We start from the raw sequence: 15,075 nt of genomic DNA on the forward strand, positions 1-15,075 counted from the left end.
TAAGACTCGCCAGATTGGAAGGCGCCGATTGCTTCAATGGGCTCGTGGGCTTAGAGAGTTCGCTGTGCGTTGCGTGACAGACCGGCGACGCCGCTTGATGACGTCGTTGAGTTGATCGCGTCAGGCAGGCTCGATCGCTGGCCTTGAAACAGATTGTCTTTGCAGAGGCATTTACGTTCGGTGTGGACTGCCAGGCGTAACAGCAGTGATCAAGCCTTCAGGCACGTCAATGTCTAGGGAAAGCATGTATGGCTTGTCGAAGTATATGATTTGTACAGGAAAGTGTCTTGTGCATTTGTTAACAGTAAGCCCGTGGTAAATGGTGTTTGTACATAGCTCACGGTTAGTGAGACGGACATATTGAGTGGCGTATCCTTGTTGGTTAAAGCTGTGCGCTGAGGAACGAGGTTTCACTGGTTCGAATGCTGAATGGTCGGTGCCTGTATTTTTTTCTCCCATTTTTTTCTCCATGCCTTTTATGTATATATAGATAATTATAGATATCCGGGACATGGCAAAGATGGCGCCGACAACAATCGAGTGTCCATTAAATTGCCAATGCAATAAACACTGAACAAAAAGTAGGTGGTCTCGTGGCGACAGCTGCATACCAGGATGTTTCCGAACCCGGCGATTTAGCATCTCTGTTGCCTAGCGCTTTATCCGTCACGCTGCAAATTTGCGAGGCCAGGGCAAACCTGTAACATAAGCTATGGGAGTGTGACAGAGATAGGGTTCCAGAAGGGGACGCAGCTTCGAACCGAAAGTGCTGGGAGAGTGCGCTGCTCAGCCTTGCCCTCGAGGACCAACTGTGGGCCGTCCAGTGGGCCGAGGCAGCCGCCAGAGCCCAAGGGCAATAATTCGCTGGACATTTTATTCCTCTTTTAGTAAAGTCGTCTCTCTCTCACTCTCTCTCTACGCATCTCGAGGAATTGAATTGTGAGTGGGCGAAGTGAGGTCCTAAGGTCAATAATGCCAATGTTGAGGTCACCGATTAGTATACTTAAAGCAGTTTAGTATATAGAGAAGATTAGTATATGCGCTTGTGCTTGTACGTGGGTGTATTGTTCTGTCACAATTGTGATTGAAGTAAGTGTATTGTTAAACTTTTTTGTGTCTCATACACCAACCGTTGCCTCATTTATTGTAAATTGAGTGACATACAATGACAGATTCAACGAGAAAGCTTGGTTCAAAGGTCTACGCTGTCTACGTTGTCTACGTTGTAGTCACCCATAATGTCTATAATGTCTACGTTGTAGTCACCCAATATTATAAATGGTTTGTGCTTGTAGGTGTTGGCCTTGCTCCGCCGGTCAAGATCATCATAGTTTTTCGTCCATTTTAAGCCTTTTTCATTCATCTACACACGTGTCTTCCGACTATAGCAACAGTTTTATGCATATGACAGCGGGCAGTGAGCATCGATGATCAAGCTAGGTGTTAAGGTTCATAATGTCTATGTTAAAGTTACCGACAAGTATTAAGGAGCTTGTGCTTCTAGGGGCGTTCTTTATATTACTATGTCACAATTATGATTGATATTAGATGTTAAACCTTTTTCTCTGTCTCAAATCTACGAATCTCTCCGTGTTGAACACGGACATGGAGGGACAAACCTAAGCCCTAAAGTGCTTCACCCCTAAAATTTTCCTAGGGCTGAACGGGTGAGGTGATGTCCCAACATACGTGTGGCAGCGTTATATAGAAGAGGCTCGCAAAAGAAAGCTTGTCCAGACATGATATTACCTACTGTCCTACACCGTGTTTCAAATGGTCCTCCTCACTCACACTAATGAATTAACGTTTTAGAAAAAAACGGTGATCGACAATTTTATCTACGATTCACATATTAGGCTCAAAGCTGATATCACGAAACCAGCGTTGTGTCAATAAATAATTAGGGCAGGTATGTATTCAAGCAATTGGGAAACTAGTTTATTCACTTATTTCCGGTCTTCATAAACTTAAAGTTTCCGGACGATGGGATACGAGCTATTGATATTCTTCCAAACTAGCTATAGGCGACATTGAAAAAAAATGAAATTTGAATGTTTGCACATGTTTTCGATCTGGCGATAGTTATGTGCTATACAAGACTCATTGCTGGGCTAGTTAGTTACCGAACAAATAAAAAAAATATAGTTAGCGCTAAGCAGGTGAGGACGAGACGGATGAGAGAATACTTCTCCGTCTATTCACCAATACGTTACTGTGCCGGGCCACGCTTACGATTTCGACTGCTGCTTTTTCGGCCTCTGCCAGCAGTACTGTGTGGAGGTGGCTGACACCTACCACGTGATATGGACATGTTAGCTCGATCCTTTACCGCCAAACCCAAATCCTAAGAGATAGGACTGCAAGGCGGCCCTTGTCTGCTGCCAGAATCTTCCGGCCTAACAAGCCATGATCCAACGTGCTAGGACAGCAGCCAAGACCAATGACGTCCGCGAGTAGGTTCTCCACCTTTTACTGTAAGAAAGCTGACCCACTCGCGACTGGTTTCCCTTGAAACCTCTCCTGTTTTAATAAAAGTTTACCATGACTACCGGGTGAGGGGCAAGACACCCGTATGCGTAATAATAATGATGATATTTTTCTCACGTGGCTTCTCTCGACAGTAGGGTAGGGACCGAGAATTGTGCAAGTGAAATCTTTCGTGCGACTTGGTTTTCGTCTGGGTAGCACCATACTACTTGTTATCAACTATATGGCCCCACTATGGGACACTTTGGCGAGTCTGTTTGCCATCGCATTCAAAAATAAGCATCTATGACCAGGCTCCGAAACCTATTTCAAGTGAAGTTACATGTAATCAAACATTCATCACAGAATTGTAACACGCCTCGGATTCCTGCTGGGGGACGCGGGTAAAGATGATATACAGCTATAGTATTGAAAATTGAGCGAGTCAGTTCGTCGTGCTTTAATTGACATAGCGTATTACGAAAAAAAAGACCACGCAGACCATTCGAGTGCTCTGCCCTGTTGTGTTTGTCGGCTCGGCCTTTTCTTCCATCTCGTAATGCCCTATATTAATCAAGTACGATGTACAGTGACGCGCGGCACTGTGGTTCCGGACAAAAGGAATCCCGCGGCCACTCTCTTGAAGGTCAGGGCATATGCATGTTTGCACAGTATATATACCAAAATTCAGACGACAAACAGTCGCGCGCTTTATTCAAGGTTTGCCAAATTAGAGTACATGCTCTGGCGGTGCCCCGCTTTGCTGGCTGACTGCGATGTTGCAGTCCAACGGGCTCGCAACGTTGGGGAGTTGGGTCGCCTGTCCCGACGTGGAACTGCCCACTGCGAGCCGATTCACTCATATGAATAACCTAAGACGTTTTCCCATTCGATTCCATTCCGATTCTGGCATAAAACTTCTGAATGCAATTATGGAGACCTTGCTCGCCAGGGAAGAAAAGGAGATCCAAGTGACACTTCTCGACCAGGTCCGGTATGCTGCTGGGGCCAGCGGATCCTTAGAGTAGCCGCTGCCCCCACATGCTTCTCACAACTTCTCTCAATAAACGTTTTTTTAAAATTTTGTATAAACTTGAGGAGTCGCTGTTGGAAACTTGTTTACCTATTTCGTGTGTCGTGAAATGGTGTCCTACACCGTGACGGGGAATAAGAATCCCCGTCATGATGACCTGACCTAGGAAGTTGTGAAATACATATACTGCTAATGGGCATACAATGGGCTAGGTGTGTAGCAGAGAGCCCGGATTTTCCTGTACCGGTATTATGGTTTAGGGAATGCAAGAGGCAGAACTGTAATCGCAGAGAAAGTAAGTAATTCTGTAATCACAGAAAAAAAAGTATAGGAAGAAGCAAAGAGTAATTGAGCTACATGAGTTTATATTATTGACAAGATCAAGAAAATTTTTCATTATGATCAACGTACGACTAATAGTGCGATTGTAGAAGTGAACGAACACAGTAGACCCTCTGAGTAAGCTTAACCAACCATGCCTAAATATATGAATCAATAAAAAAGTCCTTTCTACGCAGCGATAGATAGAACATTGCTTGATACTACAATCACTTGTAACTGTTTTTTATCATTGTTACACTGTGGCTGTGCCTTAATTAGCTTCAATGAAACTAGGTGCCGTCGAAGCACTCTGACTTCACGATGATACTCTATTGCGCGCATTGCATTTATGAACCAGGTGTTGAGGCTGCACCCCGACGCAATGCAGCGATTGCGTATCCGACGTATACCGTCGGGTCTCTGGGAAACTAGACGAGCTTCTTGACGGTGCCGAGCAGGAGCACTACGTCGGGTCTTCTCTTGAGCATCAGCAGCATGAAGGGCCGGTCGACCACGAACTGCGACGCGGAGCGGGACGGGTCGTCGAGAACGTGGCTGGTGTTCATGCCGCTGGAAGAGTCGGCTGTCGGGGAGGAAGGAGACGAAGGAGACAGTGCCCCTTCCGGCGTAGTACTGGTGGGACAACCGGCGGACGCCGACGGTGGAGTGACCGTCCCCCTGACAACGTCGCGGCCTATTGGAGGAGGCGAGGCGTCGTTGTCCGAGTCAACGGCGCCTTTCCTGTTGGCGTGCAGAACGGCCACGTGACGGGCGCCCGAGAGGTGAGCGCCTTCCGCCTTGCTCAGGTACCTGAGTGTGAAACAGAGGACGCACGAGTAACGTTGGGACACGCGTTCGTTTTTCCTTTATAAAAAGTGGGCCGATCAAGGAGGCAATGAAAGGCCACGTGAGGGCGGCAATTGGAACCTATGTGTTCCCGGGTAAGATTATGCTGCATCTGCCATAGACTCTCGCAAGAATACCCAGAGGAAAATCTGGCGCCACTCAATTTTTTGAGGGGCCCTGCTAGAGTGCTGGGAATGACGGTATATGCATATTCTAGGCACTACATAGGCTTGTGTTGGCTGGTGTTGATCGAGGCGTCGGCTCAAAGGCGGATACGACTGCGTAAATAAACTTTCTCTAAAACAAAGCTGCTGCGAGCTGATCTCTCCCGCACAGATTAGATTCTAAAATGAGAGCCCACGAACCTTGTTGGGGCCACCAAATGACGAAAGAAACAGATGACAAAGTGTCAGAGAGAACGCTGACTTTGTCGCGGTGCCTGCCAAGTTTACGGGCTGTTTGTTACTTCTTACCCGTCGTAAAATTCAACATCGACGCACAATTTTCAGTGTCAAATAAAACAAGTTTCTTTGCAATGTCAAAAATAACTAGCTCAATAGGCAATTCTTTAATAAGAAATAACCATCTTGACGCAAGGAGCGCTTTGCAACTAGACGCGTCTTCGGAGTGCCTGGGCTCCCATGGATCATATTCAAGTCGAGTTCGAAGCTCACATATACTGTCATTCCCTGGCATCCAGCAGCTCACTGGCACCAGGCTCCCCTCTTGGTAATTTTCTGAGAAACTCTATGGAAGCTGCTTTGCGCTTTTCATGGAGGTGTCAAATGACGTCAAAAGGCCGTTAGTTTTGTCGGCGCCCGTTTCCTGCTTTCTAACTTAAAAAGGAAACCCGTAAAAGAACTCACCCATTCTCTTCTAAGACTGCCACGGGTAGACCAAGGAAATTGAAAACACCAGAAAAATAGCGTGAAAACAATAGTTAACCCAAAGGAACGAATTCGGCTTGCTGAAAAAAAAACGTGGAGGCAATCGCGGCTACTACGGTGACCTCAAAGCGGTTATCACTTCTATTACTATAAAGTAAAAATGAAACAAACCTGCCCACACCACCGCCTCCAATCAGTATCGTTTTATACAGATTCGTTGGACACTAACTTCAGCAGGGGGGGGGGGAGATGGCGGTAAATTTGCAACACGAAAAGTGTTTATGCCGGGATACACAGAAACTTTACTGTTTCGGTCACGATTATGACATTGTGACATGAACACGTGCGAATGACAAAGAAAATCGGCCCCGTATCTGCATGTTAATCTGCAATTGTCATCAAAAGACAATAGTCAATCGTGTTGAGAGAATGAGGAAAACATTTATTTGATGTTCTGCGCAAGAAATAGGTAAATGGTATTCTGGAGGCACTGCATTAGAGTGCCTCGACCATGCAGCGGAGGTATACGAGCGCATCAAGTCATGTCACACGTGAGACATGAGCGCTATCTGGCAGTTATTTTGGAAAACGAAGTGCGCGGCGTGCGCACTGGTATCGGAGGCGATAAGGTGTAGAACGCAAAGCAACGGGTAGGTGCCACCACCATGTCGTCGTAGTAAAGCGCTGAAAACACTTGCCTTTTCGTGCAAGCGTTGCATGGTCAGCGCAGCGTGATATACGCTATGGTACTTAGAATTACTTTTGTATGCCTTTTTTAGTAAATTACGCACACACAGATTATACACTTATGGTGCCTCAGATATGCGCAATAATTGCTTTTTAACTGACAATTGCACAAGTATGAACGCTGAATCTTGAGCAACATTGGTGGGTGCTGCGGATGGGGTAAGCCATTTGGGGTATCAACTGGTCTCTTTGGTTCCTTTTAGGGTATCGTTAACGGTGGACAAACAGACAGACCAAATTTTTTGCGTCCAAGGTCTCCAAGAAAGATCGTCTCTAAAAAAAGAGAAACATTTTCGTATCTTGGAATAGAACCCATGCCCCAAACCTCGCTCTGCAGCGCGCGGCCCTAAATAACTCGACTGCAGAGCGAACTTTCTTCGCACTAACGGCGAGCTCTCACCGAGTACAATCCAGCGGTTGCCATAACGAAACTTGCGGAAAGGTTCGAGCTGGTCCATGTCAATTCGTTGAAAAAGGTTGCGTTCGAGGGGCAACGGGCTTCAGAAAAGCAGCTGGTGCTTTACGACGCTGGCGTTTGTGACACGTTTCGGAAGTATTCCGCAAATAATGCTTCACGTCCTGATTTAGATTAGGCCAGTGTTGAGCCTGTACTCTCGTTCGGTCACCGAGACAAAGTACCGCCCTTGTACCACAATGGAGTAACGCGCACCTGAGGTTCGCCTCGTCTGTGAAGAGCACGCCCAGACCCATGTCCTTGAGCACGGGCCCTAGGTCGGTGACGCTCTTGAGCTTGAGCCTCGGCAAGTAGACGGTCATGTTGTGCCGCTCCTCGAGTCGTGCCACGCAGTGAAGCAAGCGGGCGGCCGTAACGCGCTTCTCCAGCGCCGCCAGACCGTCGAGGCGTAGCGGCAGCAGTATCACCAGCGACATGTCACGGTTTTCGTACGGTAGCTCTAACACCGTCACCTGCGGCACGAGGAAGTTTTCAGAGGTTAAAAAAATGTAAGACTAGTTGGCATAACTAAATGTTAATAAACAGCGCGAAAATAAGACAGACAAAATGGAAGAATAACACAGTGCTAGTACCATCTTGTCTTTTTTTTGCCTCACGTTTCTTGCGCCCACGTATTACTATGGCTTTATAGGTCTCACACAAAGTCTGTGAAGATGATAGAAATAGTAACGAAGAGTCTGACTGAAAAGCCATAGATCTCAAATAGTTCGCCCATCGATCAGGCTTCACTCAGATATAGGATGTTCGCGCTGTCGGTGTGCGACACAAACAAAGGCGAGCGCACAGGGAGGGCGGAATTGCGTTTTTTTCTGAGCACGGCTTGCCTTGCACGGCGACTTAGACGAAGTGGGGAGACACGGATAGATACAGACAGGAGATACGTCCCTCATCTGTTGATCTAAGTCATGCTATATTCATCTGAGGGCATATCAACTAGTTTAAGGGAAGGTATTTTTGGAAATAATAAACAACTACCTCGGAAGGGAACCGCACTTCGAGATAAGTAGCCGTACACTCGAAGTTGTGAAAGAGTACATCTACTTAGGGCAGGTAGTAACCGTGGAGCCGAACCACGAGATTGAAGGAACTAGAATAGTAGGAACGGGTTAGAGCACATGTGGCAAGCACTCTCAAATCATGAATTGTAATCTGCCACTTACCCTGAAGAGTAAGGTATATAACATCTGCATATTGCCGGTACTTACCTGCGTAGGAGAAACTTAGAGGCGCAGAAAGAGTGTTCAGCTTAAATTAAGGATGACGCAGCGAGCGACGGAAAGAGAATTTATAGGTGTAACCTTAACAGACAAAAAGAGAGCTGTGTGGATCAGGGAACAAACCGGGTTAAGAATATCATGTGAAATCAAGAAAAATAATTGGACAGGGCCGAGCATGTAGCATGTAGGCAGCATATTCGCTGGTCATTAAGGATAAGTGACTGAATTCCCAGAGAGGGCAAACGCGTAAACGAGAGACAAAGTTACGTGGGCCGAAGAGATTAAAATGTTCGCAGGTATGGCGTGGAAGAGGAAAGCATACACCTAGTTGAATGACGGATAGGGGAGAAGGCCTTTTACCTGTGTAGTCATGATTATATGATGATGTTAGGAAGCAATTTCAGTCCCTGGTCTTCTTTGTTTTAGGCGTGAAAAGCGACAATTCTAGGTATGCGACATCAGGGGTTCTAAAGTCAGAATTATCATCGAAAATCGGCGCAGCCATATCCCTGCTCTTGAAACAATGAACGAACAGGCAGGATTGGTTGAAGATATAGGGAAGAAAAACACCTACTGGCAGCACATCATGATGGGCCAGTGCAGTGAATGTCCAATCAAGCTAATACAAAACCAGTGTGGGCAAAGCCAACATATCCGGGTGCCAACAAAGGTCCATCGTATCCGCCCAATATTCAATATTCGAACCGCCATTATATGAGGACGGTAACGAAGCCCCTCATTTCGAGCAAACAAGGAATAGTGGCACAGCCTTCCCGTGAAAATGACAACTATGACGTACCGTTGCCTGTAAACGCATAATATTGGCAGCGACATTGCATAAAGATGACACGCAGGAAGTCACGCACCTCAAGCTCCGAAGAGCGGCACATGCGGAAGGAGCCCGTATGTCGCATCATGGACACGGTGACGGTGGCCTCGGGCGTCTCGTGGAAGTCTCCGCTGACCTTCTGGAACGAGTGTTTCCACGATCCTTCCAGCCGGATGCACGAAAGCAGGACGACCATGCTGTGTTCGTCCACTGAGCCCCGCGGGAAGACGTCGACGCCCGGCTTGAAGGAGTATGAAGATACGGCGCGGGCCAGGGCGTCCATCGAGAGGCGACACTGCTCCGCGTCGTGCGCGAAGTTGCGTCTCATCAGCAGGTACGACAGGCGCTCCTGCCGGAAGCGTTGACAACATGATGGGTAGTTTCAGATTGTTCATCCACCTCTTTCTCACTCTTCTTTCTTCACTATTCATTTCTATCACTACTCCTTTTCTACCCAAGTGCAGAGGAGCCAACGAAGCCAAAGCTTGGTTAACCTCCCTGCCTTCCTTCACCACCTTTTCTCTCTCTCTTACACTATACACAAATTTTCCCATCCCTTCTTGGTACATATATGCAATAGTAAATAACGGAGAGTTAGGCACGAACTGTTTCATGTGTTACAAACTCTTCAGATTCCATAGCCATCAGCTAACATCGGGCCAATAACACTTAGAAAAGGGCCCATGAAAACCTTATTTGAAAATGAAAGCAAATCTATTATATTGATGTAAAATAAGTAATATTCATAATGATTATCAGCGTGCGTTAGTCACACGGAAGGACGAGGGCTCTCTTAATTATCTCCAGTGTACCTGATCCTCTGCGCACTCATTCCATTTCATCCCTGCCCCTGCATACTACTTCCTCGAACTGCGTCTAACTCTCTGCCTTCTCTGCCTACGTTTTCCATACCTTCGTAGCTATTGTGCGGCGCTTACACTACGCCAGTTGTCTATTCCACACATTACGGAACCTGCCTAGATTCATTTTTTTGCTTGATGTCAGCTAAAATATCTGCAGTTCCCGTTTGTGTGCGCTTCTGTCAAGTGTTCAAAGGTGCATAAACCACCTCTGATAACTAACATCTCAAGCAAACGCACATTGAGTTCATAATGTTGTCGCGATGAACAATACTAAACGCGGCAGCTCCACCAGCTGCATGCGGCTCACAAAAGCAAAAAACAATTTTTTTCCCACTCCCAGCCTTTTGGCATTCCTCACCCTCTTCTGTAACACCAAGATGTCACCTGCTCCTCACGAACAACACCTGTTTGTTCGCTCGCATGCACGCACCTGTGCAGCTCATCCTTTTCGTGCGGTGAGCAGGAACACTCGACAAGATGTACAGACAGGTGGACGAGTGTAGGGAAGAGCGAAACGAACGAGGGCCCTCTGTATTACCAGATGCGCGCCACTCTGCTATTACATCATCGTTCCGAAAAATTCTCATGGCTGCTGCTCGTTGTAGACTCATCCACCACTTCAACAGCACAACGTATTTATGACCTCTAGGTCGTACGGGAGCCCTTCAAGCTTACGTTCGACAAAGGAGAGTTGAGATACCTGCATCTGGTAGTAGGAGCGGGCGAGTGCCACGCTGTTGTCGTGGAAGAGCGCCATAAAGATGGTATAGGTGAAGCGCTGCACGTGAAGCCTGGGCCTCCGGAAGGGCGCCAGGGTGGCGCGAGCCACGCAGTCGTAGGAACGTGCCATGCGGAACGGCGCCCAGTGGACGTGCAGGGCCTTGCCCAGGGCGACCGCAGAGGCACACGTGCGAGTCGCACAGCCGTGCAGCAGCATCACTAGCATTCCAGCGAGCAGCAGGGGCGACACCAGCAGGTTGCGCGTGTCACCACCCTCCCGAAGCTTGTGGCACACGTCCACCGCGAACTGCAGCAAGCAGCCGCTCATCTCGGGAGCCATGTTAAAGGATGGCTCGCGCAACCTGGGAGGAGTGAGAGCGAATACACGATACTGTGCGGTGATCACCGACGATGTGTGTGTAATGAGAACTCGGCTAGATAAAAAAAACAATAAGTGCGTGAGAATGACGAGCTGAAAGCAGAAACAGACATATGAAGCAGAGAAGTCTCTATGACCTGTGGTCCTTGCGCACTTTAGGCTTTTTTCGAAATTCGTGAACCGACTAGCCCAAGAACATAATAAAATCGCTTTAGTTCGACGATCAATAACTGCGATGATACGAGAGATGGTGTAGCTGAGGTTTCCAGAAAGTCTAACCAAAAAAGGGAAAGGAGACACGCACTGTATTGTAGCACGAGGCCCCAAGAAAGTCTTTATGGATTCTCAAATAAAAGCCTATATATTGCAGAAGAATTCGTCCTGGTCTGGTGTTTCTGGACCAAGACAAATTTTCCGGCAACTAAGCTGATTTGCTTTCTTTAAAATCATGCGGATTCTCTTGAGGCTCCGTGCAACAGTCGGGCAGTTGTTTTATTTTCCTATTTTCAACTTTCCGCCAGTTTGCGGGTTTCCACACAGGTTATTTGCGCATTCTGATCACCTGGAGTTCTAAAATTTGCACATAATTATGCACAGGCCTCAATCATTTTGCTTCTAGCGAAATGCAAGAACCGTGGCCATAATTGGTAGAGTCTCATGTATACGCTTCTCAACTGATGGAAAATTAAAAATGAAGCAGTGACGCACTGCTCATTACACAGTTTGTTGCAATACACGACCTTCCATGGTGTGGGGGCAGGTCGAAAGTAAGCTGTTGTTGCAAAGCAGCGTCAGTGGTACTCAGCTGCCATTGTGGAAAATATGCATGACCATAAATGAGACCTGTCGTAACTGATCCAACGGAGCCGATATGTGGTTCGCCTGGCGTCCTCTTTATTGTATTTGGGGGCGGCGAGCATATGATACCTGTTCCTCTAGTGGGCATGTGTGTGCTTGTGCGGCAAAACTGTCCTGTCACACAGCGCGCAGATTTTTAGATATGCGCTGACGTCGAGCACACGAACGACTAACTTTTCTTGCACTATTCAGCCCCACGTGAATTGTCGCAGCTGATTTCTTCAGTCAAATTACACTCATAATAACGACGCGTACGATACCTCCTGGTTTCGACGTCCTCATCGGTGCTGTCCATTTCGGATGAGAGGTCATCGTTCCTTCGGCGCGGCGAGGTGGCGCCGCGTCGCAGCGACGTGTGCGACGGTCGTGAAGCCACCGACATCGACGACGTCATTGAGGACGAGATGCTGGAGCGATGCGGTATCAGCGAGTCGGGCGGGTGACTTCCACGACGCGACCTGCTGGACGAGAGGGACGACGACGACCTGTGGCGCTGTGGGCTGCGGCGGTGGTGACTGGAGGACCTTGCCGCGGGGACGTGCTCTTCCCCCGAGTCCGACATGTAGTCGTCCTTGTTGACAAAAGACCACGGGGAGGACCCACGACGACGCATTGCGACGGCTCTTCCTTGTTCTCGTTCTAGAAGCAACGACTCTTTGCGCGTGCCGGCCAGCGGCGAAGGACGCTTCTTCTTCACTGTCCTCGCACGTACGAGGCCTGTTCTCGCGCCTCGCCGAAATTTGTTTGCTTTTCTTTTACTCTAAGGCACGTATCCACTGTCATGGATTGTTCAAGAATGTTTAAAAATGTTGGGTGATCAGAAAAATAAAGAAATGAAATGGCACTATTGATGATTACATTTTTTAAGGAGTTAAGCAATCACGAGGAGGTAATTGCACCTTCATATCGGAAAGATTCTTGGCCAATTAACCAAAGAGTCACGTTTGAAGGTGGCAGGCTGGGGCTCGAATAATCAAGCTTATGATGATGATGATGACCTCTCATGAATGGCGCTCACCCACAGAGGGGGATGGGCCAAGAACCGGGCGGCAGGATACTTAAATAAAACTATGTCCTCTTACCCAAACGGTTGTGATGATGATCCTGGGTGATTGGCATCTCCAGTTCAGGGTGATCGGCCAAGTGTCGAGCGCATCATATAGTCTGAAAGATTTGAAGGGCCAGATATTACCGACTCACCTAAAATAATTAGTTTTTTTAAATGAATTTATTTTTTGCCTAAAACATTTCATAACCTTCCAAATAATCAAAAATAAATATTCCAGTAGGGCAAAATGTAGAAATGACTAGCGTTTAATGAATAAAATAAATCTACTTCACTCGCATAGGAATTTCTCTAGAGCACGCGCGCATATAATCCTACACAATTTTACTAGAATTGACGCCCCAATCGATAACAGTAAATTCGAAATTATTGGTACATACAAAGTTGCCGCAGTATCATTTCTGTAGTTATTTTTGTGACCGAGGGAAAAAAAAAACGTTGGCAGTCCAGCAAAGTGTCCGTTCTGCGAAGAATCAGAAACTATCGAACATTATTTTATCTTGGGTCGTAACAACGCAGTAATTAGGAAAAGACTTCTAACTATTCCGTTTGCGAAGCTAGATTTAAATTTAAACCACAGAAAGTGTTATAAATTTTGGTGCCTCCGTTTTGGGAATTTGTCACAGATGTATTCGATGCGGTATGTAATTTCATTCAAGACTCTGAACGCATTTCAACATAAGGCCCAATTTAACAAATAACAAAAATAAAAGTGGCTCGGGAATTGATTTCTAAATGTAGATAAATCTGAGACATGAATCCGCTGGTTAAAATAAAGTTTGTTCAGTCACTCACATCCTGAATTATTCCGGCTTAGCAAAATCAACTCTCTGGTGAGCTCCCAAAATCAAGGCATAATTATCATACTAGTGATCATTTTCTTGTTTTTTTCCCTCACTCCCTGAATCTTTGTTTTTTTAAATATACTGTCTTCTTTCTACATCTTTGTTTTTTTGTAAGCAATAGTACAGTTATCGTCAATATAATACTATATGTTTTCTTGGCCAATCCCCCAAAGTGGGTATGTGCCATGAATTCCGGGCTACAAACGAACAAAGCGAAGTGTTGTGCTTTACTGCTGAAATAACGTAAAGTATAGAAATATTCACATCAACTCTGTGCATGTTATAAGAGTTGGGATTCCACGTCGCACCCTTGTGAATGCTAGTTCTGTCCGCCTTGTTTTACACCATATTTGCTCCAAGAGAATTGAAGGCGTCAAAATAGAAGGAAGAAAGGAGATTTGTGGTGAGCAATAGCAGAGCATATTTTCTTAATCTGGCCGCATCGACGAGAGCCGCACACTGTAAGTCAGTTTGCACCCTTAAGTGTGTCTTCCGTATACCTAACAGACTACCAAAATGCGAGTTTTTGCAAACCAAAACACCCATGACATATGTGTTTTGGTGTTAATGGAACAGACATCCCAAGTTCCCGTTTTACGGCGGCGCCGTAATATATGTGTCTACAACACAAACTGCTTTTTTCCTGCGCACCGCTTTCACAAAGAACTATTCACTTTGTTTACGCCATCACATGCATTCAATTTTGAACCTCGGCGCGTTTTCAGTCTGCAGTTCAAAGGTTTTTCCATCGCGAACCCACACACTTTTCCAACTAGTCTCGCAGTTGTGTGCCGTAGCCTGACCAAGTAGTTTCAACTCCGGGCACAGATATTCATTGAGAACGCCGCTGACCGAGCGTCGATGTCAAGACAAGAATACTTCGCGATCACTGCACTCGTATTCGTCAATTAGTTATGCCGTCATTGTCTCTGCTCGAACTGCACAACCACATTTTTCTTTGTTGCCTTAGTTGTGTGCCGTTGGAACTCTGCGCTGGTTTGATATTAGTCGCAACAAGTGGCACGCTCACATTTTCCCCAGTTTTCATGACCTGTTGAACTTGATTTTCGGGAAACTTGTACGGAACGCCCTCAATACCGGCATTTACCCTCCGAAAAACTGTTCAAACCAAGGTAGCCTGTTCTGGTGTTCATTTACCTGCCATGCGAGACCACAACACCGCACCTCTAATTCAGCACTTGAAGCCCTCAGGACGTGAATTTCATTTCTAATTTCTCCTTGTTGTTTGTTTGCCGTAGTTTTAATACTCCTTATGTCCTCAAGAAAGTCTCACTCGATTGTTTCCCTGAAATCTCTGAACTGATATATTGCCTCACGCTTCTGACAATCATAGAACTGTCTGATCTCCTTCAAAGTCCTTCAAACAAACAAGGTAAAAATACAAAATGATTTAAATGACACCGATGGCAGCAGCGTCAAGAGCAGCGAAAGTAAGAAATAAACTGATTCCTAACCTGCGTAAAGATGCGAACTACTGGCAAGTACGCACGTAGCCTGCTGTC

At 46.5% G+C, this 15,075-nt stretch overlaps 2 protein-coding genes across 2 annotated transcripts; both read right to left on the reverse strand.

The window, feature by feature from the left end:
- Positions 1-4,173: 4,173 nt before the first annotated feature.
- Positions 4,174-7,221, reverse strand: LOC142764885 (serpin B3-like). Its single transcript, XM_075865430.1, has 2 exons — positions 6,971-7,221; positions 4,174-4,630 (listed from the first exon to the last, which is right to left on the reverse strand). The coding sequence occupies exons 1-2, from the start codon at positions 7,189-7,191 to the stop codon at positions 4,249-4,251; spliced, it is 603 nt and encodes a 200-aa protein (XP_075721545.1). The 5' UTR covers positions 7,192-7,221; the 3' UTR covers positions 4,174-4,248.
- A 1,559-nt stretch (positions 7,222-8,780) lies between these two features.
- Positions 8,781-12,254, reverse strand: LOC142765986 (ipis-1-like). Its single transcript, XM_075867794.1, has 3 exons — positions 11,902-12,254; positions 10,385-10,766; positions 8,781-9,170 (listed from the first exon to the last, which is right to left on the reverse strand). The coding sequence occupies exons 1-3, from the start codon at positions 12,252-12,254 to the stop codon at positions 8,781-8,783; spliced, it is 1,125 nt and encodes a 374-aa protein (XP_075723909.1).
- Between the last annotated feature and the right edge of the window lie 2,821 nt (positions 12,255-15,075).

The sequence above is a fragment of the Rhipicephalus microplus genome, chromosome 6 (assembly GCF_043290135.1).
Source record: "Rhipicephalus microplus isolate Deutch F79 chromosome 6, USDA_Rmic, whole genome shotgun sequence".
In the NCBI taxonomy this organism is placed as follows: Eukaryota; Metazoa; Arthropoda; class Arachnida; order Ixodida; family Ixodidae; genus Rhipicephalus; species Rhipicephalus microplus.